Source organism: Ctenopharyngodon idella, chromosome 17 (genome assembly GCF_019924925.1).
Source record: "Ctenopharyngodon idella isolate HZGC_01 chromosome 17, HZGC01, whole genome shotgun sequence".
Taxonomy (NCBI): domain Eukaryota; kingdom Metazoa; phylum Chordata; class Actinopteri; order Cypriniformes; family Xenocyprididae; genus Ctenopharyngodon; species Ctenopharyngodon idella.
Genome location: NC_067236.1, coordinates 34,155,933 through 34,183,500, shown reverse-complemented (window position 1 = coordinate 34,183,500; position 27,568 = coordinate 34,155,933). Strand labels below are relative to the sequence as shown.

At 37.6% G+C, this 27,568-nt stretch overlaps 1 protein-coding gene across 2 annotated transcripts in view; it reads left to right on the top strand.

The window, feature by feature from the left end:
* The first annotated feature begins 3,323 nt into the window (after positions 1-3,323).
* aqr (aquarius intron-binding spliceosomal factor) overlaps positions 3,324-27,568 on the top strand; it is a 57,326-nt gene continuing 33,081 nt past the window's right edge. Inside the window, exons 1-23 of one of the 2 annotated variants that reach the window (XM_051867807.1) lie at positions 3,324-3,701; positions 3,777-3,833; positions 3,998-4,038; positions 5,671-5,706; positions 5,775-5,895; positions 7,437-7,577; positions 7,994-8,062; positions 9,507-9,607; positions 9,685-9,761; positions 10,481-10,545; positions 13,147-13,263; positions 13,547-13,660; positions 13,951-14,054; positions 16,927-17,029; positions 18,100-18,220; positions 19,978-20,119; positions 22,151-22,329; positions 22,563-22,730; positions 23,850-24,019; positions 24,292-24,533; positions 26,346-26,489; positions 26,638-26,707; positions 27,435-27,545. In XM_051867807.1, the coding sequence (XP_051723767.1) occupies positions 3,627-3,701; positions 3,777-3,833; positions 3,998-4,038; positions 5,671-5,706; positions 5,775-5,895; positions 7,437-7,577; positions 7,994-8,062; positions 9,507-9,607; positions 9,685-9,761; positions 10,481-10,545; positions 13,147-13,263; positions 13,547-13,660; positions 13,951-14,054; positions 16,927-17,029; positions 18,100-18,220; positions 19,978-20,119; positions 22,151-22,329; positions 22,563-22,730; positions 23,850-24,019; positions 24,292-24,533; positions 26,346-26,489; positions 26,638-26,707; positions 27,435-27,545 (2,568 nt within the window). In that variant the 5' untranslated portion in view covers positions 3,324-3,626. The remainder of the gene's footprint in view (positions 3,702-3,776; positions 3,834-3,997; positions 4,039-5,670; positions 5,707-5,774; positions 5,896-7,436; positions 7,578-7,993; positions 8,063-9,506; positions 9,608-9,684; positions 9,762-10,480; positions 10,546-13,146; positions 13,264-13,546; positions 13,661-13,950; positions 14,055-16,926; positions 17,030-18,099; positions 18,221-19,977; positions 20,120-22,150; positions 22,330-22,562; positions 22,731-23,849; positions 24,020-24,291; positions 24,534-26,345; positions 26,490-26,637; positions 26,708-27,434; positions 27,546-27,568) is intronic. The other variant, XM_051867806.1, reaches the window with a different exon arrangement.

The following is a 27,568-nucleotide window of genomic DNA, read 5'->3' as shown; positions in this document are numbered from 1 at the left end:
GTTTGACTGTAGTAAAATTAATGCAAAAACTGACACTTCAAATCAACATTTTAAACACAAAAACAAATCTAAACCTTGACAAAAAGTACTCTTTGAGAGTATAAATCCAAATCCAAACTTAATAAAAAATACAATGCCAAATGTCAGCTTCAGTGGTGCCAACAGTGCAAATCTTGGGCTGTGGTCAATGTAAAACATTGTTCCCCAATGAGTCCACCTTCAGGCCCTTCGTTTTCTTTACGCTAGCACAGCCTTGTAAAGTATACTTCACTTGACTCGTAGGTGTACACAGGCGTTCGAGGCATGTGCAGTTTTGAGCAATCTTTTGCCACGAGTTACCACCCATGCAAGCATCTTTGTATTATTTCATCCTAGAGTTGCTATTAAAAACAATTTGAACCAATGGGATTACTTGGGGTCCTAAAGAAGACCCGATTTCAGTGGGTACCCAATTTGTCACTACACCGGCAGTGCGCATACTCTTCTGATGACAAAATTTGCTTCATGCGCACTGTACGCTGACCCTCTTGTATACGCGTAAAAAGTGAAGTATACTTTGGACTTTATGGAGTGGAGAAGCCCCAAAGAAGCTCAACACCCGACTGTTGCGGCCCAGAGTGAAGCATGGGGTGGATCAGAGATGGTTTGGGCTACAGTATCATGGCATTCCCTACTGTGCTTGGTGAAGCGTCTCCCAAACCATTCTGGAGGACCTTGTGCACCTAATGCTTCAAACAATGTACCCTGAAGGAGGTGCCGTGTATCAGCATCATAATGCACCAATACACACAGAAAGACTTGTGACAGAATGGTTTGATGAACATGAAAGTGAAGTTGAGCATCTCCCATGGCCTGCACAGTCACCAGATCTGAATATTATCGAGCTACTTTGGGGTATTTTGGGAGTCAGGAAGCATTTTCCTCCACCAGCATCATATGACCGGGCCACTGTTCTGGAAGAGGAATGACTCGATCCCTCTGTCCACTGTGAAGGACTTAATGCTGCAGGAGGCCCTGCCTACACCATGCTAATAAATTATTGTGATCTAAAACCAGGTGTTTCAGTTTCATTGTCCAACCCCTGTAATTGACCATATTCATGGTTACTTCCTGGTTTTCCTGGCATTTCTGGGGAACTGTAAGCTGTCATTCTGTCCGCTGTACATTGACACAAAACCATCAATGGTTGGCTTTTTAATGATGTATTTATATTTTAATGCAGTTATCACACTTGCCTAATTTGCCAATGAATCAGTTTTACTGATTGCAATAAAGACGAAGCTAATGGGAACATCTGAATAAGAAACGCAGTGTAATTAGACACGCATACGCAACATTTCTCCAACACTTCAAATGTTATTTTTAATGTGATTACCAAAAACATTATTTGTTCATCCTTCTGAGTGTAATGAAGGGTCGGCAGAGCGGGGATCCATTTGCAGCTTTATTTAGAATAATCACCAAGGCAGACAGGGGCAAAGGCAAAGACATAAACAGGGACAGGCAATGGTCGAGGCAGGCGGCAGACAAACGATGTCGAGTCACAGGCAGAGATCAGGGCAGGCGGCAAGGAATCACAGAGAATAAACAATCCAACGGTAACAAGGAAACAGTCCACAAGAAAACGCTCAGTAATGATCACCGGGGCAAATCAAGACTTCGCCGTGAGTGTGTGTGTGTGGCTTAAATAGTGTGGGTGTAATGAGGTGCAGGTGTGTGCGTAATCAGTCCCAGGAATGAGGGCCTATGGGAAACGTAGTCCGAATGGGAGCAGTCAATATTCAGGTGATTATTGTGGAGTGTGCATGTGATTGGCAGGGAGGATAATGGGAAATGGAGTCCAGGAACTGACAGGAACAGACGGTGATCGTGACACTGAGATTGAACCCATTGTAAAACTGAACGTTTCAAGATGTAGAAAAAAAGACATTAATTATAACCATCAGATGGTGGCAGAGGAGCATTGGCTCATATTAGACATTTACTGTAATAGTTTTTCACTCTTTTGAATAAATATTAAACATTATAAAATAACTAGGTTTAAAAATACATTTTGTCAAGGTGAAGTATGAAGTAAAATCTCATGAAAAACAATAACTTTTCTTGTGAATGAATTACACAGAAAGCGATCACCGCTCTCCCTTTATAATCACAGCAGCTGTCAGTCAGAGCAGCGCAAGATCAATGATTTCAGCAGACTTCTGAAAACTCACATTTTATTCAATGAATCTAACTAAAGTGCACAATAAATCTGTAATTTACAGTGTGTTGAAGCTATTTTCACACAAAAGTGTGAAAACTGATGGTCAAATTTAGCCGAGGAGGAGCACTGAGGTAGGCTACGTCTTTATATATTTTTTTATGTCGTCTTACATTTGAATAACTAAATTAATGCTAGGCCTGACTATTTAAGTGACTATATTCTGATTATAAATTAAGTATTACACTTTTGATGCTCAACACACCAGCAAGTGACATCTCACCGGAAGTTTATTGCAGAAGTTCTAAGGAACGCTCCGTGCATATAGTCCATTCCTCTGTGGATAAACAGCCATGCATTTCAGGTTGTGTCTTACTGTGTGAGATGATGAGACACTTGCTTAGCATTTCTCCTACTCTTTTCTTTGCTTGAAACACTCATCATGAAATGAAAGCTTAAAGTGAAGGTCTATTATTTCAGCAATCTTGTCACAAGTCTATTCTTTTTGATTTTCTGTATTACTTTTTCTCTGTTCCAAGAATCAAATGTAGCCTACTGGAACCATTTTTGTATGTTTCACTGATTATTTTTATTCCGCCCTAAAAGTGTCTGGAGACCGTAAATCACAGACCCCAAACTTGGCTGGATGGTCCCAAACATCTACAGCTACCAAAGACTATAGCTACTCAATGAAATGTTTATGTTCATTTAACATTTATGAATGCCAATAATATTGAAAACTTATTTGTCAAGTTTCCAGTTATGATTAAATATATTGCTGTCCATTTAAAACGAAGAGACCATTTTAAAATACCTCTTTTAAGATAATAGTATAATATTATACAATATTATACAATATACAAAACAATATTATATATTACGGCACACTTATTTAGTGTTGTGGTGGTATGAATAATAAAACAAACCCGTATGTGTTAAACTGCAAGTATCAGTAATCATACAGACTCATAAAACCGACACCAGCCTGAAATTTAATCAGTTTGATTTTAATTATTTTAGTAGCTTATTTTAATAGGCCTATATTTCTGTAAATTAAAAAGGTTTAAATACAATGAGCGCCGCTGGTCTCGTCTCTCCGCTCTCAATAAGACTTTTATTTTGTAAGGAAACTCCGAAAGCGGAAGTTGTCATTAGCCGCGACTTTCAGACTTTCACATGTTAGCATACGGCTAAAGCTAGTAACGTATACATGACGTCTCTGTTATAAACAAAGTTTGCATTGATTATCAGTATTGATTAAGTTCACTTTCCAGCGTATATTGTATATTTTATGTTCTCAGCAGTGAATGCTGAAAGAAGTGAATGAACTCCTCAGTCATTACACTGATATACTGTAGCTTGAAATAACCAGTAAGACACATGATTATTTGATTAGATTGATCGTGTGAATCATCGGTGATCGATCATGCAGAAGGACTCGAGACTGATAAAGACCTCCGCGCCCTCGGTGTCTCAGATTAACGCGGAATATGTCACTCAGGTGAGTTAAGATCCCTGAATGAACTCGGGTTATTTGTGTTCATCTGCTTACATTGTGTTTGTGTTCTCTCTCAAGCTTTCAAACAAATACTGGGCGCCTCATGTCAAGAATAAATTACCATTTGACCCTCAGGTAAGATGAAAAACTTTGAGCTTTAATTATCTTCAGTCTGAAGTGTTTACAGAATATATAGAGAGAAACAGATCCTCAGACATGACTGGATGGACAGAATCACTTTATTTGAATATCTAAAGTCTGGCTTAAAGAGTGATGTGACTTATGTTTTCTGTTTTCAGGTCATTGAAGACATTTATCAGAATGAGATTATCAAATCAAAGTAAGAATATTCATGTACAGTTCTTGGAATATATATTCACTAATGATATTATTGCTATTATTGTTAGTCTATTAAAGTGACTTTAATGCGTGAGTATTCATGGAAGCTAGTTTCCGACACACAATAAATAATAAAAAGGGTAATTGCAATTTTTTTTACAATTCTGTATTCTTTTCTCACAATTGTGAGTTTATTTCTCACAGTTCTTAGAAAAAAAGTCTGAACTGCGAGATATAAACTCAAAATTCAGAAAAAAATATTCGGAATTGAGAGATAAAAAGTCACAATTTCTTTATCATTATTTTTAATTATGTTGCGGAAACGAGCTTCCATCGTATTCAGTTATTCTGCTCTATATACAGTTGCAAGAAAAAGTATGTGAATCTGTGAAAATGTTAATAATTTTAACAAAATAAGGGAGATAATACAAAATGCATGTTATTTTTTTATTTAGTACTGTCCTGAGTAAGATATTTTACATAAAAGATGTTTACATATAATCCATAAGACAAAAAAATAGTTGAATTTATTAAAATAACCCCATTCATAAGTTTTTGAACCATTGATTCTGAATACTGTGTGTGGTTACCTGGATGATCCACGACTGTTTGTTTGTTTTGTGATGTTGTTCATGAGTCTCTTGTTTGCTCTGAACAGTTAAACTGAGCTCTGTTCTTCAGAAAAATCCTCCAGATCCTGCAGATTCTTGAGTTTTCCAGCATCTTTTGCATATTTGAACCCTTTCCAGCAGTGACTGAATGATTTTGAGATCCATCTTTTCACACTGAGGACAACTGAGGGACTCAAACACAACTATTAAAAAAGGTTCAAACATTCACTGATGCTCCAGAAGGAAACACAATGCATTAAGAGTCGGGGGGTGAAAACATTTTGAATTTGAAGATCAAGGTAAATTGTATTTAATTTGTCTTCCAGGAAACATGCAAGTATTTTCTGTTGCTTCCGAAGGGCAGTACTAAATGAAAAAAATGATATTCAAGCGAAATAAGAAAAATTTGTACCTCTTCATCCTGTTCAAAATGTTTTCACCCCCCGACTCTTAATGCATCGTGTTTCCTTCTGGAGCATCAGTGAATGTTTGAACCTTTTTTAATAGTTGTGTTTGAGTCCCTCAGTTGTCCTCAGTGTGAAAAGATGGATCTCAAAATCATACAGTCACTGCTGGAAAGGGTTCAAATATGCAGAAGATGCTGGAAAACTGAAGAATCTGCAGGATCTGGAGGATTTTTCTGAAGAACAGAGCTCAGTTTAACTGCTCAGAGCAAACAAGAGACTCATGAACAACCATCACAAAACAAACAAACAGTCGTAGATCATTCAGGTAACCACACACAGTATTAAGAATCAATGGTTCACAAACTTGGGTCATTTTAATAAATTCAGCTATTTTTTTGTCTTGTGGATTATATGTAAACATCTTTTATGTAAAATATCTTACTCAGGACAGTACTAAATCAAAAATAACATGCATTTTGTATTATCTCTCTTATTTTGTTAAAATTTTGCACATTTTCACAGATTCTGCAAGTGGTTCACATACTTTTTCTTGCAACTGTAAATGTCTTTTTTTGTCCTCTTTGCTGTATGTTGACTTTGTTCGTCTCTTTGCAGATTTGCCATCAGAAAGATCATGTTGTTGGAGTTCAGGTTGGTGTTTTTGTCAGTAGTCTGTCTGTGTGTTGTGTATAGTTCACTGATGTGATCGTGTTCTGCAGCCAGTACCTGGAGAACTACCTGTGGGTGAACTACACACCTAAAGCCTCCACCAACAGCTACCTGATGTCCATCTGCTGCATCGTCAACGAGAAGTTTCGTGAAAACGTTCCTGCCTGGGAGGTGTGTGTTCAAATGTTGATGAGTGATAGATACACTGACTTTAAACACACTGAAGAGACACTTCTGTGGATGACCGACACTGAATAAGATACTTTGGTCACACTTACTAGTTGTCTTTAACTACTATGTACTTATATAAAAAATATTCAGCACAATGTACAATGTACACAATGATACGGGTAAGGTTAGGACAGGTTTGCTGGTGTGGGTGGGTTTAGGTGTGAGGAACTGTGTAATTATAGATGTAATTACAGAAATTAATTACCAATGTAATTACATGCAGGTATTTTTAAATATAAGTACAATGTAAAAACAGCTCTACTGCATCCACAATTGACCAGAAATGAAAATGAGTTCAGATTTAACAGATTTAAGATCCACCTTTGTTTGATCAAAATGAACACTAGTAGGGCTGGGTTAAAAATATCGATCTCTTGATTAATCGATTCCCATTTTAATAAACCGATATCGATTCTTAAATCCCAAGAATCAATCATTTAATCTCTGCTGTTTTCAGTCGATGAATGAACAGAACGATTAGTAAGAATAAGCTTTGTGCTTCATTACTTTTGATATGAAACCGAGTCTCAGATATCAAATTCTGTCCATTTTATCAGTGTTTTAACCGTGGAAAGACGTCAGTAAAACAGCTTGAGAACAGTATGTCACGTAACGTCACGTTTACCTGAAAAAAGAACATATTCAGTGACCATAAACTTGTTAGTCAGGTAAAAAAAATGAACTCTAGAGAGGAACATTTTGCTAAATATACACACCATATTACATATTCATTGTATTTTTAACTGTTCTTCAGTATTAATATGTTTGAATAAATTCAAGTTTTTATGACAGACACCGTTGAAATGTTTATATTTCAAAAGATGAATTAGAGTAGACACATAATTATGTAATTATAAAGTTAGTTATTATAACTTTATTATTATAAAAATTTTCCTTGTGTGTAATTTGAGTGTTTCTATACAATTGAGTTAATATTAACCTTCAATATTTTACTAATGTAGTACCAGCTGACTCCCTGTATAGTTTACAGCATTATTGAGATTTTTTTCTTGAGAATATTTGTCATGTACTGTACCTGATATATATCAAATTGAATTGAATTGATTCTGAATCTAATCTAACTCACAAGCTTGTGAATTGAAATTGAATCGTGAAATTTGTGTCAATACCCTAAACAGTAGAAGACTGTAAACATGCCTCTGTAAAACCTGATAATTTGTTAACGGTAAGTTCATGATGGTGAAAAACTGTAATAGATCATTCTTTAAAATACTGTTAAATGTACAGTTTGTGTAAGTGAAAAATAACAAAGGATCTTATTTACCGTTAAAAACTGTAAATTCTCACATTTTCACTGAAATAACTGTTGTTTTTTAGTGTTTTGTTGTTGTCAGTGTTATGTACATTAGGGTTTTGTTACGTCCTGTGTTGTTAAGTGAATGTTTATTGCATTTTAGTGTGTTGTGAAAGCAGTTATGATGTAAGTGTGCAGTGACACCGTGTGTTGTGTCTCTCGTCAGGTCTTTAAGAAAGCGCCCACACACTTCCCTCACTTCTTCAGGTGTGTGATGGAGTCGTGTCTGTCGGGCGAGCAGCTCGGCCTGTCGCTGAAGGAACAGACGGTGCTGCTGCTCTTCCTCGATCACTGCTTCAACAGTCTGGTTCGTTCACATGCATCTCATTTACTAAATCATTATCAGTCATCATTGACTCAGAAGTGTGCGTTTGTTGATTCTGGCTACATTACCTGTTGTTTTTCTCATCACTTGGTGGCACTGTTGCTTTGCCAAACAGACCATACTATATATGGTTTTTAACTGCGCTCTAAACTCAGTCAAAACAGCCCAGGGGTTCAGCTTCAGCTCACGGCTGTTTTCATCTATTTTTGGCTTGCTGCTAATCTCCCGTCCCATCAGATGGCACGTTTGCATTGTTGATGTGATTTCATTGTCTGGTTTTTGTATGCTGATCATGTTTGCTTACACGTGTGCTGTGGATGAAGACTATTGGTTGGCTCCATCCCTAGTAAAACAGAACTGTTATTGACTGTTTATCTGTGACGTATCCTCCACTACAGGAAGTGGACTTGATCCGTGAGCAGGTGCAGAAGCTGGTGTCTCTGCCCATGTGGATGTGTCTGCTGCCGGTGAATATTACTGCATCACACACACTTCATGTCCCTTATGATCTCTGCTAGGGATGTGCCCGAAGCCTAAATCTGAATTCGGAAAGGCACGGAAGCATCCTACAGAGTCCCTAAAGGGACACGGTTAGGCTTGTCATATTTTGCCAAAAAATATAAAAAATAAAAACAGTAAAAACAGTCCCTTCATACAACATAAAGGTTTGTGGGTTTAATCAACCTGCATTATATTATATTATATTATATTATATTTAGTGCTGTCAAAATTAGCACATTAACGCATGTGATTAATGCTAAAAATATTTAACACAATTAACGCAGCATCTGTTTTTCTGTCATAATTTGGCTAGCATTACATTATATGATCACGCTCTTATTCACGCAAATGCTTTTAAACCATTCTAGCGCCATAAGAAAAATCAAGAACCCGCTGTCTGTGAATGTCGTGTCATGTGACACACACGACTCGTGTGCAGAGAAAGACGCTCGCCGCCAGTATTCAGTTTTCTTTCGCTTTTGAACAAACAATAACACACAGAATTATGACAAAATGGCCGTTTTGTCGAGTATCCTCATAAAAGCCGTCTTAAATGAGTTAAATAACGTCTTAAGTGAACTTAAAGAGAAAATGAGATGCATCAGATCCTCGTCATGTTTGGCAGCGGCAGCTCTTAAAGTGACAGCAGCCTAATAAACCAGTTGCTGTGACGTCTGTCATTAATATTCATCAAAGAACAAAGATAACAGTGAAAATTGTGGCTTTAATAAGGATTAATCTATATTTAATTTATAATTTATGCAGTGAAGACTGTAAAGTGTTTGATAACTTTATATTTCTTACCTGTTAGACAGGTAAATATGACATTTATTATAATGGCTTTATGTGAAGATTGTTTTAAGTTCACTTAAATTAAAAGTTATTTTTTTAAGGCTAATAAATGTTGAAAATGATAGCTTTCAGTTATACTGTAATGAATAATGTTTTTCATAGAGACACCAGTAGCAGTTTTAGTATCAGTGATACTGGCCTTCATTCATAAAAAGATGACATTAAACAAATATTTAAAATATACTGTCTTTAAGTTGTTTCTACATTAGTTTGAAGAGTAACTGTGAAATTATTACAATGTATGAATATTAAAAACACCACTGTTTTGAATCACAATTAATTACAGGAAAAATGTGCAATTAATTAGATTTTTTTTCAATCGATTGACAGCACTAATTATATTATAATATAATAATTCTAGGTCACATCAGTGTGAACTCATTAGCAGTCCCATACTTTTGGGAAATGTGGAAAAATTAGGGAAAAAGTTTTAATTTCTGATGAATAATAAATCCCCATGTCACATAGGCTATACTTTCATGCATTGACAAGACTCCGGTCTGTTTCGGCCACTATTTTAGCTGTTTGAAACTGACTCCAGGCTTTGTAATTATTTAGACGAGACTGCAGCAGGAGCTGAAGAAGGTCCCAAAACTGCAGAAGTTCTGGAACCTCATTAAAAAGAACTACGAGAAGATGGACCCTCAGGAAATGGAGCAGTAAGACCCCGTCACACCCCATAAACCTGAAACACGTCAGAACAATGTCCTGTGTCTCACGAACTGTGTTTTCACAGAGCTAAGAAGGAGCGCACCTTCCTCGCCGCTCTCATTAAGAAATTCCTGCTGGTTCTCATGTCCATCCCTGCGTCAGGTAAACCTTCTCATTCAGACCGCCGAACAGCTTTATACTGACACTAATGGACACTAATGTTGTGTTGGGCTTGGGGTTGGTAAGATTTTTAAGTCTCTTCTGCTCACCAAGGCTGCACTTATTTGATAAAAAATAAATTGAAAACACTAATATTGTGAAATATTGTTACAATTTACAATAACTGTTTTCTGTTTTAACACTGTAAAGTCTGACATATGAAGAAATAATCAGAAAACGCCTAGATTTATATCGACCTGCCCTGCTGTCTAGACAACAGCACTGACACCGAAAAACCCATTTCGCAGTACATATATAGTGCTAGACATTAAGATGGGGCTGATTTCTGTTACCCATAAGGCCTCAGTGTTCCTGTCGCCCCTTCAGGCAGTGACTTTATTTCTGCTTTGAGTATCTCTCTTGTGTTTTCTCCATCCTGTGACGTGACCCAGCTTCAGAGCAGCTGATGCTCGCCCTCGGGCGGCTCTCGCTGCTCTGCTATCACAGGCCGACGCGCCCTCCTCCCATCATCCACCTGTTCAGGCCGGAGATGGAGGGTCACTCAAGAGGCCAGCAGCGCGTCCTGTTTATGAGACGATCATAATACTGTCACTCTCTCTCTTCACTGCTTCCCTCCGTACCCAGCATGCCCTGCCTGTCTGTGTGAAATGAGGCGTGTCATCAGTGGTTTAATGTGTGTTTTATGGTTCATGTTGCTCTAGGCTCCGTCTCCATGGAGAAGGTTCACTACTGTGAGAGATTCATTGAGTTCATGATTGACCTGGAGGTACGTTTTTATACCAGCATTCGTTCTGCTACTCTTTTCCATTTCTCTCGTTATCTTTTTTACTGATATTAAAGTCGGCATGAAATGAAAATTCACTATTCATCATGTTTTCTAAATGCATGTTATTTATTTGTGCATACGTTTCATTTTTAAACATTTGTTGACCTTGTAAGAACTTTTTTTTACAAGTTTTTTTTAGTGAAAAGTGAAAGACAACATTTGGAGCATGGATGGATGGATATATACTGATGGATAGATGGATGGATGATAGATAGTTTGGTTAAAGCTCACATTCATACGTCACGATATGGAAGAAAAGATCTGTCACTACTTCTGTTGCATTGCGACTAGGGACGTAACGGTATTATCAATTTTGTGGTATCGCGATAGCAAAATTGTCTCGATATTATCGTGGTCACATGACTGCAAAAAGTAGTTTTTTTCCCGAAAACGGTTCTGGTGTGATGGGTGGGTGAAGTGTAATCTTTAATAGAGACGTCTCACCTCATGAATATTATAGCAATGAATGCACTGAAATCCCTCGCGCTACTCATATACGTCAGATATCGAGAGAGAGAGAGGTGCACAAAGGCAAGCTGCACGATTAATCTTTAAAAGGTCGCGTTCTCGATTTCATCACCCACATGATCTAATTCCTAAATGACAGCGATTCGCCCGTGTATATTAAACCTTTGACAAAAAATAAAATTGCGACACTCAAATCTGTGTTCTAGATCGTGATTAGATATGAACTGCTTCACAAACAGTCTTTTCAAACACAGAGTATCATTATGTCTGTTACATATATTCCAGTTATTATCACAGAAGTATACAAAAGTTTATTATTCAGATATAAACGCTGATGTCTGCGTTACCGATCAAAACAAAATAAATCACCTTTTGAAAGTAACTGGGTGCTTCGAATAACAACTGTGTCGATTGCATTGTTACGCCACTAGGTGGCAACAAATTACTGTTAAAAATGTGTCTATCACTGAATCATTCTTTCAGAAACAAGTGAAGTCTTTATGAATCCAAACTTGACTTGACTGTTTTTTGCACTTTAAAATTAATATGTAATCTAGTGTTGCCAAAAGTACCGGTTCTTCGGTACCAAGTTGGTACTGATTTTGAAAATGTGACGATACCCGCATTTCTGTAGTACCTGGAGTACTGAGAATCCGGGTATATTCGGTATATTCCACTGATCGGGCTGTGCCAGTATTTACGTGAATATGACACGAGTGAAGCACAAAGCTCTGCTTATGAAGAAATAATAGGTTAGCAATTAAATGTGACATCACAGCCATGGAACCTTTTTATTTCATGCCGAATGAGAGAGATACGCGAGTCCATATTTAAGCTTTGTATTCTGTTTTGCGAATCACGATCTGGTCACCTGATTATCAGAGAATTTAACAATATTCCATTAGTTATTCCACTCAACATGGAATCTGTTTCTTTTCCCAAATCTTCACTCACGCAGGGGATTATAAACATTTCTTCCTTTGGTTCACTTTTAATTAGGCCTATAATATTCGCATTCTTTACTGTGGTAAAGTAGAAAAAAACACTGTAGGACAAAAACCTTTTTGCTTGCACGTCAATTTCTATTTAACACAGTTTGCGCTTGTTATTAGACTTGATAAGGCGCGTCAAGTTTATTTAGCGCGTTTCACACACAGCGATTATAGTTTCGCTTTCTTTGGCAGCGCAAAATCAAACACAGCCTGAATGTGTGAAGATGAAACTCGCTCCTCAGACCTTTTACAACAAGTGTCAGTGTAACATCAGGAGATAACATGAAGTTATTATTAAAGAGAAATGGTCTCTTTCCTGCTCGTGTCCCACATCCCTCTCAAAGAGCAGAGCGGCTATATGACGCATCGTTGTGTGGAAATAAAAAACGAATGTTTTTTTTTAAAATAACATTTAACTTTATTATTATTTAGCTTACCATTATTTACTGATATTTATTTCATATTTTTACAGGCTGTAGTGTGTCGTTTCACTGACGGAATAGCTAAAATAATCACGCACGTCTGTTTCAAAATGGATGTTTGAGCATTTGTTTATTTATTTTTTTATATTTCAAAATTTATTTCATTGAGGTATACTGTATATACACACACAAACATACACACACACGCTCCAAATATTTATATGTATGATTACCATCATATTTAATATGTTTTTAAAATAGGCTAGTTAAATAAAATAGTTCCAACAGATTTTCCTGTGGTACCGAAATTGGTACCGAGAACCGTAAAATTTTAATGGTATTGGTACCGACTACTGGCATTTTGTTACCTTGACAACACTACTGTAATCTAAGAGGGATGGAGGTAGTAGCATAGAGAATGTTAGAAAAAATAATAGATGTTACCTTTGGTCCAGCTGGTGCAATTATTTTATTTAGAAAAAAAGGGAGGTTTTTTTTTTTTTTTTTTTTTTTTTTATAAATATTGCAATAAGTACTGTACCGTGGACTTTATACCGAGTTATTATCGCATCGTGAGATTTTGATATTGCTTCATCCCTAATCGTGACTTTAATGCGACTTTAGATGTTTAGTGTTTTTAACCTTGCTCATCTTTGCAGGCTCTCCTCCCGACCCGGCGCTGGTTCAACACAGTTCTGGACGACGCTCATCTGGTGGTCAACTGCCAGCTGTCTCACCTCACCGACAGGGAGAAAGAGGGTCACCTGTTCTGTCAGGTACAGCACTGAACACACCACAACCACACAATCCCAAATAATCCAGATAAAACCACAGTCGAGATATGGCCTAGTGCAATTATCAAGGCTGTGATTTAATTAAAGAAATGTTCATTTCCACCTGATGGATACTGATAAAAGTCATAGCTGTCTGCTGATATCGATATGACAGCCTCAGATATGACTGTTTCTGTTCTACGTTAATGATTTTTGAACACAAACAATGTTTTATTACACTCAACTAATCTAATCGTTGTGTTGTTGTTGTTGTTGTTGTGTGAAGCTGCTGGACGTGTTGAAGTTCTATGCGGGCTTTGAGATCAGTGATCAGACAGGAAACGCTCTCACGCAGAAGGAGATGACCACACTGCACTACGACAGGATCACCTCTCTACAGGTAACCTTCACACACCTCATCAGATGTCAGGATTCCCACGCTCGTGGAGAACATGGCAAAATGAAGGAGTTTTAATGTGGCCTGGAAAAGTCATGCAGCACTCAGTTTCAGTCAGGAATGCTAAATATACAGTTAAAAACTGTTCTTGTATCAGCGTTGATGGTGTATCCGTCATCACCAGAGCTCTGTGATACTCACATGGGTCGTGATGATTCATTGGTCGGTTCTGATGAAGTCTGTCAGAAGCTTCTGAAAGTTGAAGGTCTGTGACGGATGTGTTTGTTTTTCAGAGAGCAGCGTTTGCTCATTTCCCTGAGCTCAATGATTTTGCCCTGTCTAATGTGGCGGCCGTGGACACGCGAGAGTCCCTCACCAAACACTTCGGCCATCTCAGGTAAGAGACTCGAGGAGCCTGCAGTACATTGGCTGAGATCCTGTGAGTTGTTAACTGTGATGTTATCTTTATAGAGAGAGTGAGATACGGCCCATTACATTAATGGCTTTCGTCAGAGCTTGATGGTAAAGTCTCTTAACTGCAGACGGGGTTCCTGCCTTCATGGAAAACAGAGAAATATACTGGAATTTTAGAACTGTATTTGTCAATTATTTCTTTGATTAAATAAAAATGTATATATGATTATTAAAACTTTAATTAAAGAAATATAGAATATAGAATAAATAATTTATTATTTATGTAATAAATTTTATTTAAAAAAAAATTACATAACTACTGCCAGTTATTGTCCTCCAAACACTATGCAATTTGACGGCAATGAAAATAAATATCTATATTGAATGTATCTATGTAGGCTGTGCTGAGAGCTGCACACTTCATCTTTTAAAGAGCACAATCTCGATTCAAACACACACGCGATCTTATTCATTCACAGAGATTCGTCTCTGTCTATTAAACCTTTGACAAGTACGATACAGTGATCGTTCAGATCTATGTTCTGACCCAGAGAGAGCAGTGCTCATGTATAGGTGTGAAACAGCTTCACAAACAGTCTTTCAAACACACAGTATCATTATTTCTGCCTTACAATAATTCAAATGATCACAGAAGTACTGAGATAAGTTTATACAAACCAAATTTTATTCAGACACCTTGAACATTTCATTCATTAATACAGTTTATTCACTATAGTTTAAAAATTGGTAATAAAATATGACAAGATCTCAGAGTTAAACTTTGTCAGAAAAAAATAATCTTATGTCAGATAACACTTAAGCAAAACATGGTCAGGTCAAAGTGTCTGAATAATTTTTGGTCCTAAATTTTTATCAAGTTTACTGGTATGAAGAATTTTTGGGTATAATATGTCACAGTTTACTTTATTTTGCTATCCTCACTTACATAAATGAACTACAGTGTCCTGAACCCACTAGTGAAAATATAAAAAATGTCTGAATCATTTTTGGTTTGACTGTAGTTTGGATATAAACACTACAGTAGCAATCAAAATAGAGAATCACCTTTTGAAAGTAACTTGATGCTTCCAATAAAGATTGAATCATTCATTCAAACTGAGAATTGTGATCTCTGTTTAAAACAAAACAATTGTGATTCTCAGTTTTTCCAGAGTCATGCAGCTCCACTAGGCTGTAGCCGACATCTGTGTGCAGAAAAGCATTGACATAAAGCAAAAATCAACAGATTGCTTACTGATTTAAAGTGGAAGTTAAAATCACTAAATTAAAAATGATAAACAAAAACAAAATGTACAGACTAAATGTAAACTGGTGCAAGAGATTATGTGACATTATGCTCATTCAGTGAAGTTTAAAGGAACACTCCACTTTTTTTAAAAATAGGCTCATTTTCCAACTCCCCTAGAGTTAAACAGTTGAGTTTTACCGTTTTCGAATCCATTCAGCCGATCTCCGGGTCTGGCGGTACCACTTTTAGTATAGCTTAGCATAGTTCATTGAATCTGATTAGACCGTTAGCATCTCGCTCAAAAATGACCAAAGAGTTTCAATATTTTTCCTATTTAAAACTTGATCCTTCTGTAGTTACATTGTGTACCAAGACGATGGAAAATGAAAAGTTGCAATTTTCTAGGCCGATATGGCTAGGAACTATACTCTCATTCTGGTGTAATAATCAAGGAAATTTGCTGTCGTACCATGGCTGCAGCAGGCGCAATGATATTACGCAGCGTCTCTCACAAATGTCTCCATGGTCGCAAGGCACGCTCCCTGTGCAAACGGGGTCACAGGCGCTGCGTAATATCATTGCGCCTGCTGCACCCATGGTACGACAGCAAAGTTCCTTGATCATTACGCCGGAATGACAGTATAGTTCCTAGCCATATCGGCCTAGAAAATCACAACTTTTCATTTTCCGTCGGTCTTAGTACACGATGTAACTACAGAAGAGTCATTTTTGAGCGAGATGCTAACGGTCTAATCAGATTCAATGAACTATGCTAAGCTATGCTAAAAGTGGTACCGCCAGACCCGGAGATCGGCTGAATGGATTCGAAAACGGTAAAACTCAACTGTTTAACTCTAGGGGAGCTGGAAAATGAGCCTATTTTCAAAAAAAGTGGAGTGTTCCTTTAAAGGAGAACCGTTTGCATTGAGGACGAGCCTTTATGCCGAATGGGAATAATCGTGCGACTTTAACATTTACAGATAAGGATACAATCATAAAATGTAAGTTATGCGATGAGGAAAGCATGTCCTGAACACATGAAAGCTTTAAAAAAAGCAACATTTTGAACAAAAAGCTGAGAAAATTGCGTTTTTGTCAAAGACGGTTTCATATTCATGATCAAAACACAGATGAAGATGCGTAACAGCGCCCCCTACCGCATAACAGTGAAAACATGGATTGCCTGAAAAACTCATCAATGGCGGGGGAAGAGTTAAAACATCCTGTATGTTCTCAGAATACCCGGTTTTATCCCTCTTTTCATGTTTGCATCTGTCCAAATATTTCATAAATCAGGCTACTGAGAACATTATAATGACATTAGTGGCGGATGGATGATGTCAGGATGTCTTATATAATCAGAAGTGCAAATGGAGTGTGACGATTTGCTCATTTTATAGATTTAAAAATCCAAATGCTTTGGTTTTGCAAATGACTTTTAAATTGTGAATTGCCAGTCATTGATTTAAAAAGCTAAACTTTTGTTCAAGTAATGTACAGTTTTTATAGCGTGTTTTCAAGGCAACTTTCTTTAGCTTGTTTCTGAAACCGCACTGTCCTCTTCTGTTCATTTGTGACTCACTTTTCCCTCTTCATCTCTCTGTAGTCCCAATACCCTCCACCGGGTGTCGGCATACCTGTGTCTCCTGCCTGAGCTTCCTGATGGAGAAGAAACGTCTTACGAGAAAGAGTTCCTTCTGGAGCTGCTGGTAGGCACATCTTAAAATGTGACACAAATACTGTTTTTGCTCATTAGGGTTGAGTGACCATGCTGCCCCGTGTAGTTAGTATCGGTTCAGCTCACTGTAGTTTAGAACAGAGCCGTAGCGTCGGGGGACAAACACATTAAAAAGGTTTTGATTGCGGATTAGATTCTGTTTGCTACATTAATTTGTTTGTTCTATTAGTGTTTGACTGCATTGATTTTCACTCTTATAATGTACTTTTTTAAACCTCTATTGGATATGTTTAAGATGTTTCAGACCCATTGGTGGTCCTGCTTCGGCATGTTTTAATTACTCGCTCCAAATCTCATCAAGACTCGAGCATTTCCTCTTTAATGCGTTAATGGAGCCAGTGTCAGGCCGGTCATTTGAGTGTTCAGCGTTTCCTTGAGCAGCTGAAATCTGGTTATATGCATGTGCTGCGGCCAACAATGGAGTCAGAGCAGGTCACAAACCAGATAAAACACTTAATTAAGCTTGAACAGGATAAGCTGCCCCAACACTCCTGATTAATTCATTTGATTTTCTCAAAGCGGCGTCCCACGTGAGCCGCCCGACTCATTTTCTCATTGAAATTGTTTAATGTTTTCTCAGCAGAGTTGCCTCACAGCGTTTGCTCATTTGAATTTTGAACATAATGGAATGGATTTATAGTGTTTAGGAAGTTCAGGAAAAGTTAGACTTTTAAAAGTGTAGTGCGTGTAACAGTTTCCTTTCAGAAAGGCTGTGGGATTTGCACTGCTCGATTTATGATAAGTGACACAAACACACAAGAACATCATTTTGATTGGCATACTAAATTTGAGTGCTGAAAAAAAACACGTCTACATTTGTACTTGTTTCAAAAAGCTAGTTTTGATGGATGTATGCCTCTTTAAAATGTTCATGGGATGCGATTGGCCCCTTGCGCTGTGAGGTATGTAGCCTACATTTTGGCCATCTGCTGTGTTTGAAGGGTAAACCATCATAGCACAGCGGGCAGATGATCTGGTGGTTCATGGAGGAGCTGGCCGAGAGGAAACAAACCTCATGAAACCTTTCTCACTTATGTTCAGGTGTCCCACCATGAGAGACGAATCTCCCAGATAGAACAGCTCAACCAGATGCCTCTGTACCCCACCGAGAAGATCATCTGGGATGAGAACATCGTCCCCACAGAGTACTATTCAGGAGAAGGTGGGCATCTTTACATATGAGTTCACTGTAATAATTATACCATATACTTTTGCATCAATGGAATTAAAGGAAAGTTCAACAAAAATTGTTTTACTAATTTACTCTTTCTTAACCTGTATCACTTTTTTCATTCAGTGGAACACAAAAACATTTTGGAGAATGATCAGCTCTTTTCCATACAACAGTCCGTGGTGACCATGTATTTCAAACACAAATGATGCCCATATTACTATATAAATAATCTTTTTGTGTATGGCAGTTACATGCACATATTTAAGTCATTGTTCACTGATAATCTTCCCCTCAACCAAAGCTCTGAAAGCTCATTTGAATATGTCCCAAGTATGACATCATTAACACAAACTTCGCTGTCTGACGATTTTTCAAAAATTCCCCTTTTCTGTGTGATTGGGTTTGGAGTAGGGCTGCACGATATATCGTTTTGGCATCAAAATCGCAATGTGCGCATCCGCGATATGTCTGTGCGATGTCTAGACTCTAGTATAGGGATCGTTAACCCATATGGACCAGACACCACGGATAAAAATGCAGGTGATTCTCTGATTAATTGCAAAGTTTGACCATCATACAATGAAAGTTTATCATTTGAATGTGTTTTAGGTCCTGTTAGTTTAAACATTCAAGAGATTATTAACCATTTGAGTGCAAGATGGTGCGAAAGAGAACTCAATTCTGAACTTGTGGCTGTTTTAAGTGCACACACACACACACACACACACATGCAAAAACAATTATCAAAATGCATGTAAAAGATCAACTGTCCTCGTAAACAATTGATTATGGCTTAGGTGAACTAAACAAATGAGAAATGAAGAAAGCCAGATGTGTGACAGTATTTTGGGGCCGTGCCGCACGTTCGGTCTTAAAGTGACAGAAGCCCCTGCTGCTTTCTGTGTCATGAATGTTAATCAAACAACAAAACACAAAGAGAAAAATCACTTTTGTAGTTTTAACACAGATTAATTATATTTAATTTACACAATGTGACTACGCAGTATTATTTTACATTTGGTTATTCAATTTCTGAACGCTGTTAGGTTTACCTGAAAAATATAAAGCACTATTTATTTCATTTGTATCTTTGTTCTATTATATTTATCTATGCTTGTAATTTGTTCATTATTTTGTATGCGTATTCACAAAATCACCCCAATCATCCTAGAATGATTATTCTTTCCAAGTATAGAGCTATTCAAGTCATCTGGTGAATTTTATTTATATCGCAGAAAAACAAAATATGGCAATGTCAGCTTTTTCCAGTATCGTGCAGCCCTAGTTTGGAGTGACGAGTACATTTTTCATTTAACTTTTCCTGTATCAATGTCTGATTCTGAACTATTAACATTTTAATAGTGATGCAACCAAAAATATTCGGCCGAAAAATAAAATAATTTTTGGTTGGTTTTGGAGGACTGAATGATTGACTATTAAATGTTTAGATTTTAACAAATAATCGGAGTAGAAACATAATTATATAATTTAAAAGTTGAAATAAAAACTGCCTTGTGTGCAATTAAAATATTTATAGACAAATTATTTATATATAAGTTTTTATTCGAGTATTGATTATTAAATTAATTTATATTAATTGATTATTACATAATTTTTATTTGCATTTTTAGCTAAATGAAAACTTTCATTTTGGTTCATCACTATATTTCAAGCTTTAAGTGCAAAAAAACTAAAATAATCAGTAAAATATCTAACTATGTTTGTTGTTGTGTGTGAATCTGAAGGTTGTCTAGCTCTACCGAAGCTGAACCTGCAGTTTCTGACCCTGCATGACTACCTGTTGAGGAACTTCAACCTCTTCCGACTGGAGTCCACCTATGAAATCCGGCAGGATATCGAGGACGTAGTACTACGGATGAAGCCATGGTTTGTTCTCAGAGTCAAACATTTTGATCAACCTTATGTCCTGAAGTGACAACATGAAATACAGTTTAAAAAACATACTGAAGTGTATATTTGTAATATATTTAGGTGTGTGTAGCCGCCATTGTGCTCTTCCAGGTTCAGGAAGCTGTCCTCTGTAAAATGCTCTGTACACAAGCTAACTTTTGGGTTGTACTGATCAGGAAAAGCGTATAAATCTTAACCACTGATTCCTGACAAAGGGGTTTTGCTTTCACATCCAAACACAACGTCTCCATGACATGACCACAACACTACAATTGCTTCTTTCTTTGTGTACGCCTTTGGGGTGGGAATTCACGCTAATATGCCACAATGTGACGTAGACATTCCCGGAAGTAATATGAATGATGAATGATGTGTTTTAGGCAGGTCTGGAGCTGTTCTCTGTTAGAGAGAATAAATCCCTTTGTGGGACACCATTTTATTTTACTATTATAGCTACTAGCTTTGTAGCTTTGCAGATCTTATACATGCACAAACAGGTCAATTACACTCTAAAGGAAAAGGAAAACATTATAAAGCATCATATGACTGCTTTAATGCTGTAGCTTGATTCATCACTTCATAGCATAGCAGGGCTCTTAGGGTGCGTTCACACTTGTCATGTTTGGTTAGATTAAAACGAACCCTGGTGCGATTGCTCTGTTAGTGCGGTTCATTTGAACATATGTGAGCGCTGCCATCCGAACCCTGGGGCGCACCAAACAAGCGGACCGAGACTGCTGAAAAGATGGGTCTCGATCCGCTTCCAAACGAACTCTGGTGCGGTTCGAATGATATATGAACGCAACACGGACCAAAGACATGTAATCGAACCAAAAACAGGAAGATGATACCCTAAAAATGACAGAATCCTCATGCATATCGTTTTTTCTCGTCTATCGTTTCTCGAGTTTGCCCATGACAGGCATCAGACGCAGCAGATCGTTTGTGTGTGTGACAGATGGATTCCCACCGCTGTTTTGACTCCTTTACACACGTTATAAGCTCTTCACGGGTTCCCAGCTGGCCAAAATACCATCATATGCAGTCTACACACACATAACAAGCACATTTACCTCAGTACACAGCGTTGTTTTGGATGTTCGGCAAGTTCCGTCTCAGAATTGGCAATACGTCATAAAATCTGACCAATGAGGTTGTGAACATATCCCTATGCCTTTAGGTTCGGTATCTTTAGGTTCGGTAATAAAATTGCCAATCTGAACGCTAATCGGACCAGGACTAAATGTTTTTTTTTTCTTCTTTGGTCCGGACCAAACGGACCAAACGAACTGAACTACAAGTGTGAACGCACCCTTAGACTAAGATGGTAGCAAATACATAATCTAAAAAAAAGGGGGGTCCGCGTCAGTGTTATATCTGATTCGTGAATAAATGACTCTTATGAACAGTAAATGAGTCACTCAAAAAGATTCAGCCTCAAACTTGCTCATGAGCCATTTGAATCTAAGTGAATCATTCGGATCAGTTACTGACCAATATTTCATTTTAAGAGCCAGTGTCTCCATCATTTAGAGTTCAGTCCACTGGGGAATGAATGTTGAAAGTTATTCTCACCCAAAATCAAGTCGTCTTTCACTCGCTTTCATGTCGCTCCAAACCTGTGTGATCTTCTGTGAAACACGAAGGCAGAAGTTTAGCAGAATGTTGACATTCTGACCATCACTGTCAAACTCCAGAAATGATCAAAAGCACCATAAAAGTCCATATGATTTGTGTGCCATTTCTGCTGCAAGTCTTCTAAAGCCGTATGATAGCTTTGACAAGAAGTTATTCATTGCTAAAAATTTTCAAATGTGGTGAGATTTTCTCTGAATAACCTACATTTTCTCACTTCAGAAGACTTGATGGTTGTTTTTAAGCATTTTTGGAGCTTGACAACCAGGTCAGCATTGACTTCACTGTTTGGAAAAGAACAGCGTGAATGTCCTCATTCCTGATATTGTGTGTTGGTGTTGTTGTGCTAACGCTGAGGGTTGTGTCACGCAGGCAGTCGGAGTATGGAGGAGTGGTGTTTGGAGGATGGGCTAGAATGGCACAGACCATAGTGTCTTTTTCTATCGTGGAGGTGGCCAAGCCAAACATCGGAGAGAACTGGCCTGCCCGTGTCCGTGCTGACATCACCCTTAACCTCAACATCCGAGATCACATCAAAAACGAATGGGAGGGTAAACAGCTCTTTCTCTGTCTCTGCAAAACCACTCAGAACACCCCCGCAAACTCCTAGCAATGCCTGAACCAGGGTTATTATCATTAACTAAAACTAAAAAATATATATAAAATGATAAAATCTATTAATAAAACCACTTACATAAATGACACTTACTATTTCTTCACCACGGTAAAATCATTATGCTCACTTCATCCTTCAATCTCTTCACATCATGGTTGGTTCTTACAGGGCTGCGGAAACACGACGTTTGCTTTCTGATCACGGTGCGGCCCAACCTGCCGTACGGCACGCGCTTTGACCGCCGGCAGCCGTTTGTGGATCAGGCTGGTCTGGTGTATGTGAGAGGCTGTGAGGTGCAGGGCATGCTGGATGATAAGGGCCGCGTCATAGAGGAAGGTAAGACTGCTTTCTGAGTTTAGTCAGCGTACAGATTCTCAACGGTTCCTGAGCAAAAGTCATAACAGAATCGCAACGCATCACAAAATTTATTCAGTAAAAGTGTTTCCATCAAAGTTTATTGCTCATGTTTTCATATCACATAAAAACTTTATCTGAATCATTTGAGCGCATATGTTTTTAATGCACATTTTTAGAATTTATGTGCATCTTTGCGTTTCCATCCAGCGTTTTTTATGTAATATCACAGAATGTGCATAAAAATAGGTGGATGGAAACATCATTCATTCGACCGATTCGTTCAAATGGACGGATCCATTAAGTAACGAAACACTGCTCTGTGTTGCTCAGAGACACAAAACAGTTCTGCTGTGGCTTTGTTTGGGAATATTTTCATCGGCGAAATAGAGCAAAGCAGGAAATATTGTTTCTGAAATGTGAGTCGCTTAACTGTTTATTAAACTGGCTTTGTTTATAATGCATAATTGCAGGATGGTTTAATGGTACAAAGACCTCTTATATGTCTATATATATTTGATTTCTCATGTCACGACCCCTTTAATGTGTCCTTGCTGAATAAAATTTAATTTAAAAAATATAATTTTTTTTTATTAGCTGTAATGTGTTAATATGTCTAGAGGAGGGGTGTGTGGATGATATTCTTTCAAGACATTGTAGGAGAGCGATAGATCCCCACGGCCCATGAACACAGCTCTGACCCCATAAGACGAGTGATAAATCCATCATCTGGCCCGAATCTCTCTCTCACATTGACCCCGGGCCGTCCTCATTGCTGGACCTTGGGAATGTGGTCTAGAATCGCTGGTCATTTCTGTTCCAGTGATTTCAGTCAATTTACTTGACAAGTGAACCCCAATTTAGACGGATTAGTGCTTTGTCCTGAATATTTATTTCCTTCATTACAATTACATTTATTCATTTAGCAGAGGCTTTTATCCAGAGCAACATTCGATTACCTTGAGACTCTGATTTATGGGTTTATAGTCAGATTACTGTAAAAATCTTTGTAATGTGCTGTTCACTTGACTTTCAGGAAATCTGTTTTATATACAAAGATGTGATGTATTGAAATGATTGTGTTCTGATGCTTGCACCAAGGTCCTGATCCGAAGCCCAAACTCAGAGGTGACACCAGGACGTTCCGGGTATGGCTCGACCCAAACCAGTACCAGCAGGACATGACCAACAGCATCCAGAACGGAGCAGAAGACCCCTATGAGACCTTCAATATTATCATGAGACGCAAACCCAAAGAGAACAACTTCAAGGTCAGATGATTCCTCATAGATATCCCTGCCAACAGGCTCACAAAACCAGACTGTTGGCCTAAAACAAGAAATATGAAAATAAAATAAATAAACATTAACTGAAATGAATTGTTAATGGTTTTAATTTTTTATTGTATTTAAGTTATATATAAATAGCACCACTTGCAGTCAGGCAGAAATTAGATATTACTGATTGAGTAACATCTAAAATAGTGATTCAGTCATCCACAATTATCGAAAAACAATTCCTTATTTCGTTTTTTTGCTTGCAGGCTGTGCTTGAGACCATTCGTAACCTCATGAACACAGAGTGTGTGGTTCCCAACTGGCTTCACGACATCATTCTGGGTTATGGAGACCCCGGTAGTGCCCATTACTCAAAGATGCCAAATCAGATTTCCTCCCTGGACTTCAACGACACCTTCCTGTCCATCGAGCACCTGAAGTCCTGCTTCCCCAATCACACGGTGAAGGTGACGGAGGAAGATCCTGCTCGACAGGTCCCGCCTTTCAGGTCAGAAATCAGCATTATTGGATAAACACTGTGTGCATTTTAGAGTTTGTTCTTTGCTCTGTTTCAAACTTATTTGTATTTTTATTGTATGTATTTTTCATAGACTACTTTTCAGAAGGTACACACTACCATTCAGAAGTTTGCGGTCACTAAGATGTTTTAGATTACGTTTATTCATCGACACATTAAATTGAAAAAAAAGTAACAGTAAAGACATTTATAATCAGGGCTCGACAATAAGGACTGCCCGATGGCCCGGGGCCAGTGTGAACGATGCTCAGGACAGTAGACGGAACGGTCACTTGCCCAATCGGGCCAGTGCTGTAGGGTGTGCGATATATATCGTCTATGATTTCGTAATTGTTGATTTAACGATCTGAAATTATCGAGTATGTCCCTCACTTTACAAAAGCCAAACAAAAACACACCCATTGAGTGCACACATGCACTACGTGACGTAGTCTAGTAGGTTAGACTAGTGCGCGTGCATATTTAGAGTGCACGATTTTACTGCGTGAATGCACCAGAATTCAAGATAAAGTGCAAAAATGACCCTTTATATCTTTCATATTTATATAATTTAATATAGTTAACCAATATTAAACAAAGAGCGCCGTTTTTCTCCAAATATCAGCACGATTACAAATGTGATATTGATTTTATACAGCGTACAGTTTAATGAACAAGAACTTTATATCAAGTGACTTACATTTTAGACACCAAATCGCCTGTTTCGCTCTATTTCGCCAATGAAAATAGTTCCAAAGTCCATACAGAATTATTTTGCGTCTCTGAGCAACACTTCCTGAATGAATCAGCCGTTTTAATGAATCGGTTGAATCTCAATGACTCGCTCATTAACAGTGATTCGCTGCCACCTACTGGCGGGTTTAATTTCACATTTAAAGTGTCTTTTCATTTTTAAAATAATTTCAAATAACAGTATTTAACGTTTTATATTCCCAACATTTTAAAACATTATTTATGCATTTGTAACTGCTCTTGAGTGATAAACTTTAATAAAGTTTAATCTTTAGCTATACATTAGATTACAATTTCTGTACCTGAAAATCTCCTGTTTAAACCTACATGAAAAACTTGAAAAGCACCGTTTATTTCATTTATATGTTTGTTCTGTTGTATTTATTTTTGCTATTACTCATAATTTGATTATTTGTTACTATTTTATTACTTACTGTTTATTTGTCTAACAATATTTAAAGTGAGTTAATCTAGTACCTTTTGGTGTCATAACCCTATTTATTGAGGTTACATGTATCAAAAACAACAAAAAACAATAACTAGGCTTTTTTATAGGCCCATTTTCTTTTCTTTTACTTTATTCATTTTTTGTGGTGGGGCAAGTGAAAATTTTAGCAGGGCAAGTAAAAATTTGAACCACTGGCCCGAACAGGCCAGTAGAAAAAAATCCTTAGCGTTGAGCCCTGATAATGTTTCAAAAGATTTTTATTTCACATAAATGCTGTTCTTTTGAACTTTCTATTCATCAAAGGATCTAGAAGAATATGTATCAGTTTCCACAACTTCAACATTGATAATAATCATAAATGTTTCTTGAGCAGCAAATCATCATATTAGAATGATTTCTGAAGGATCATGTGACACTGAAGACTGGAGTAATGATGCTGAAAATTCAGCTTTGATCACAGGAATAAATTACACTTTACTATATATTCACATAGAAAACAGCTGATTTACATTGTAATAATATTTCACAATATTACGTTTAAACGGTAGTGTATGTGGACAATTTGTATAAGGTTTGTTGAAATTGTGGCTCTTCTCTACCAGAATTCGATTCCCTGTGCAGAATGTGAAGGGTAAGAAGCGTAAAGCAAATGAGGAGGAGACACATGATGAGGAAGATCAGACGCTGGTGGTGGAGCCTCATGTGATTCCCAACAGGGGGCCGTATCCCTACAACCAGCCCAAGCGGTATGTGGAGGTCATGCTCACAGTCACAGCCACTTTATCATGACCGGATCTCTCCAGCTCCTCCTTCAACACCTGGACAGTGCGATAACTGCCTGTATAAACATAATGCCTGTTATGGAAAGACTGACATTTGTGTCCACTTCAACAGAAACACCATCCAGTTTACACCAACCCAGATTGAAGCCATTCGTGCAGGGATGCAGCCCGGCCTTACTATGGTAAGAAATCTCTTGCTATACTTTTTCTTTATTTCTTTTTTTCTTCCTTCATTTTTTATTTCTCCAGTCTTCAGTGTCACATGATCCTTCAGAAATCATTCTAATATGATGATTTGCTGCTCAAGAAACATTTATGATTATTATCAATGTTGAAAAAAGTTATTTAATATTTTTGTGGAAAACGTGATACACTACCATTCAACAACAACAAAAAAGAAATTGATACTTTTATTCAGCGAGGTTTCATTAAATTGATCAAAAGTGACAGTAAAGACATTTATAATGTTACAAAAGATTTCTATTTTAATCTTTCTTTTGATCTCTCTGTTTATCAAATAATCCTGAAAAATGTATCATGGTTTCCTCAAAAATATGAAGCAGCAAAAAAAATAAATATTTCACAATTTCACTGTTTTTACTGAATTTTTAAACAAATAAATGCAATCTTGGTGACTTTTTCAAAAACATTAATAAATCATAATTATTCCAAACTTTTGACTGGTATTGTGCAGTATTATCCTCCCAGAAAGATATTAGTCTCTCACTGAGGTTATTTGTATATCTATCAGCTGGTTTGGAATCTGTAATTTAAATTACAGAGTCTCTTCCTGTGTGTGTGCTGAAGGGTCAGCTAGGGTAGAAGAACGGTCAGCTCTGGCAGGGAAAGATCAATCATCAGCAACAATCTCTTATCAAATCATCTAAATGCTCTTTCCCTCGGCTGTAGGTTGTTGGTCCTCCCGGCACAGGAAAAACAGACGTGGCTGTTCAGATCATCTCCAACCTGTACCACAACTTCCCCGAGCAGAGGACGCTTATCGTCACACACTCCAATCAGGTACATGACCAACAACGTCACTG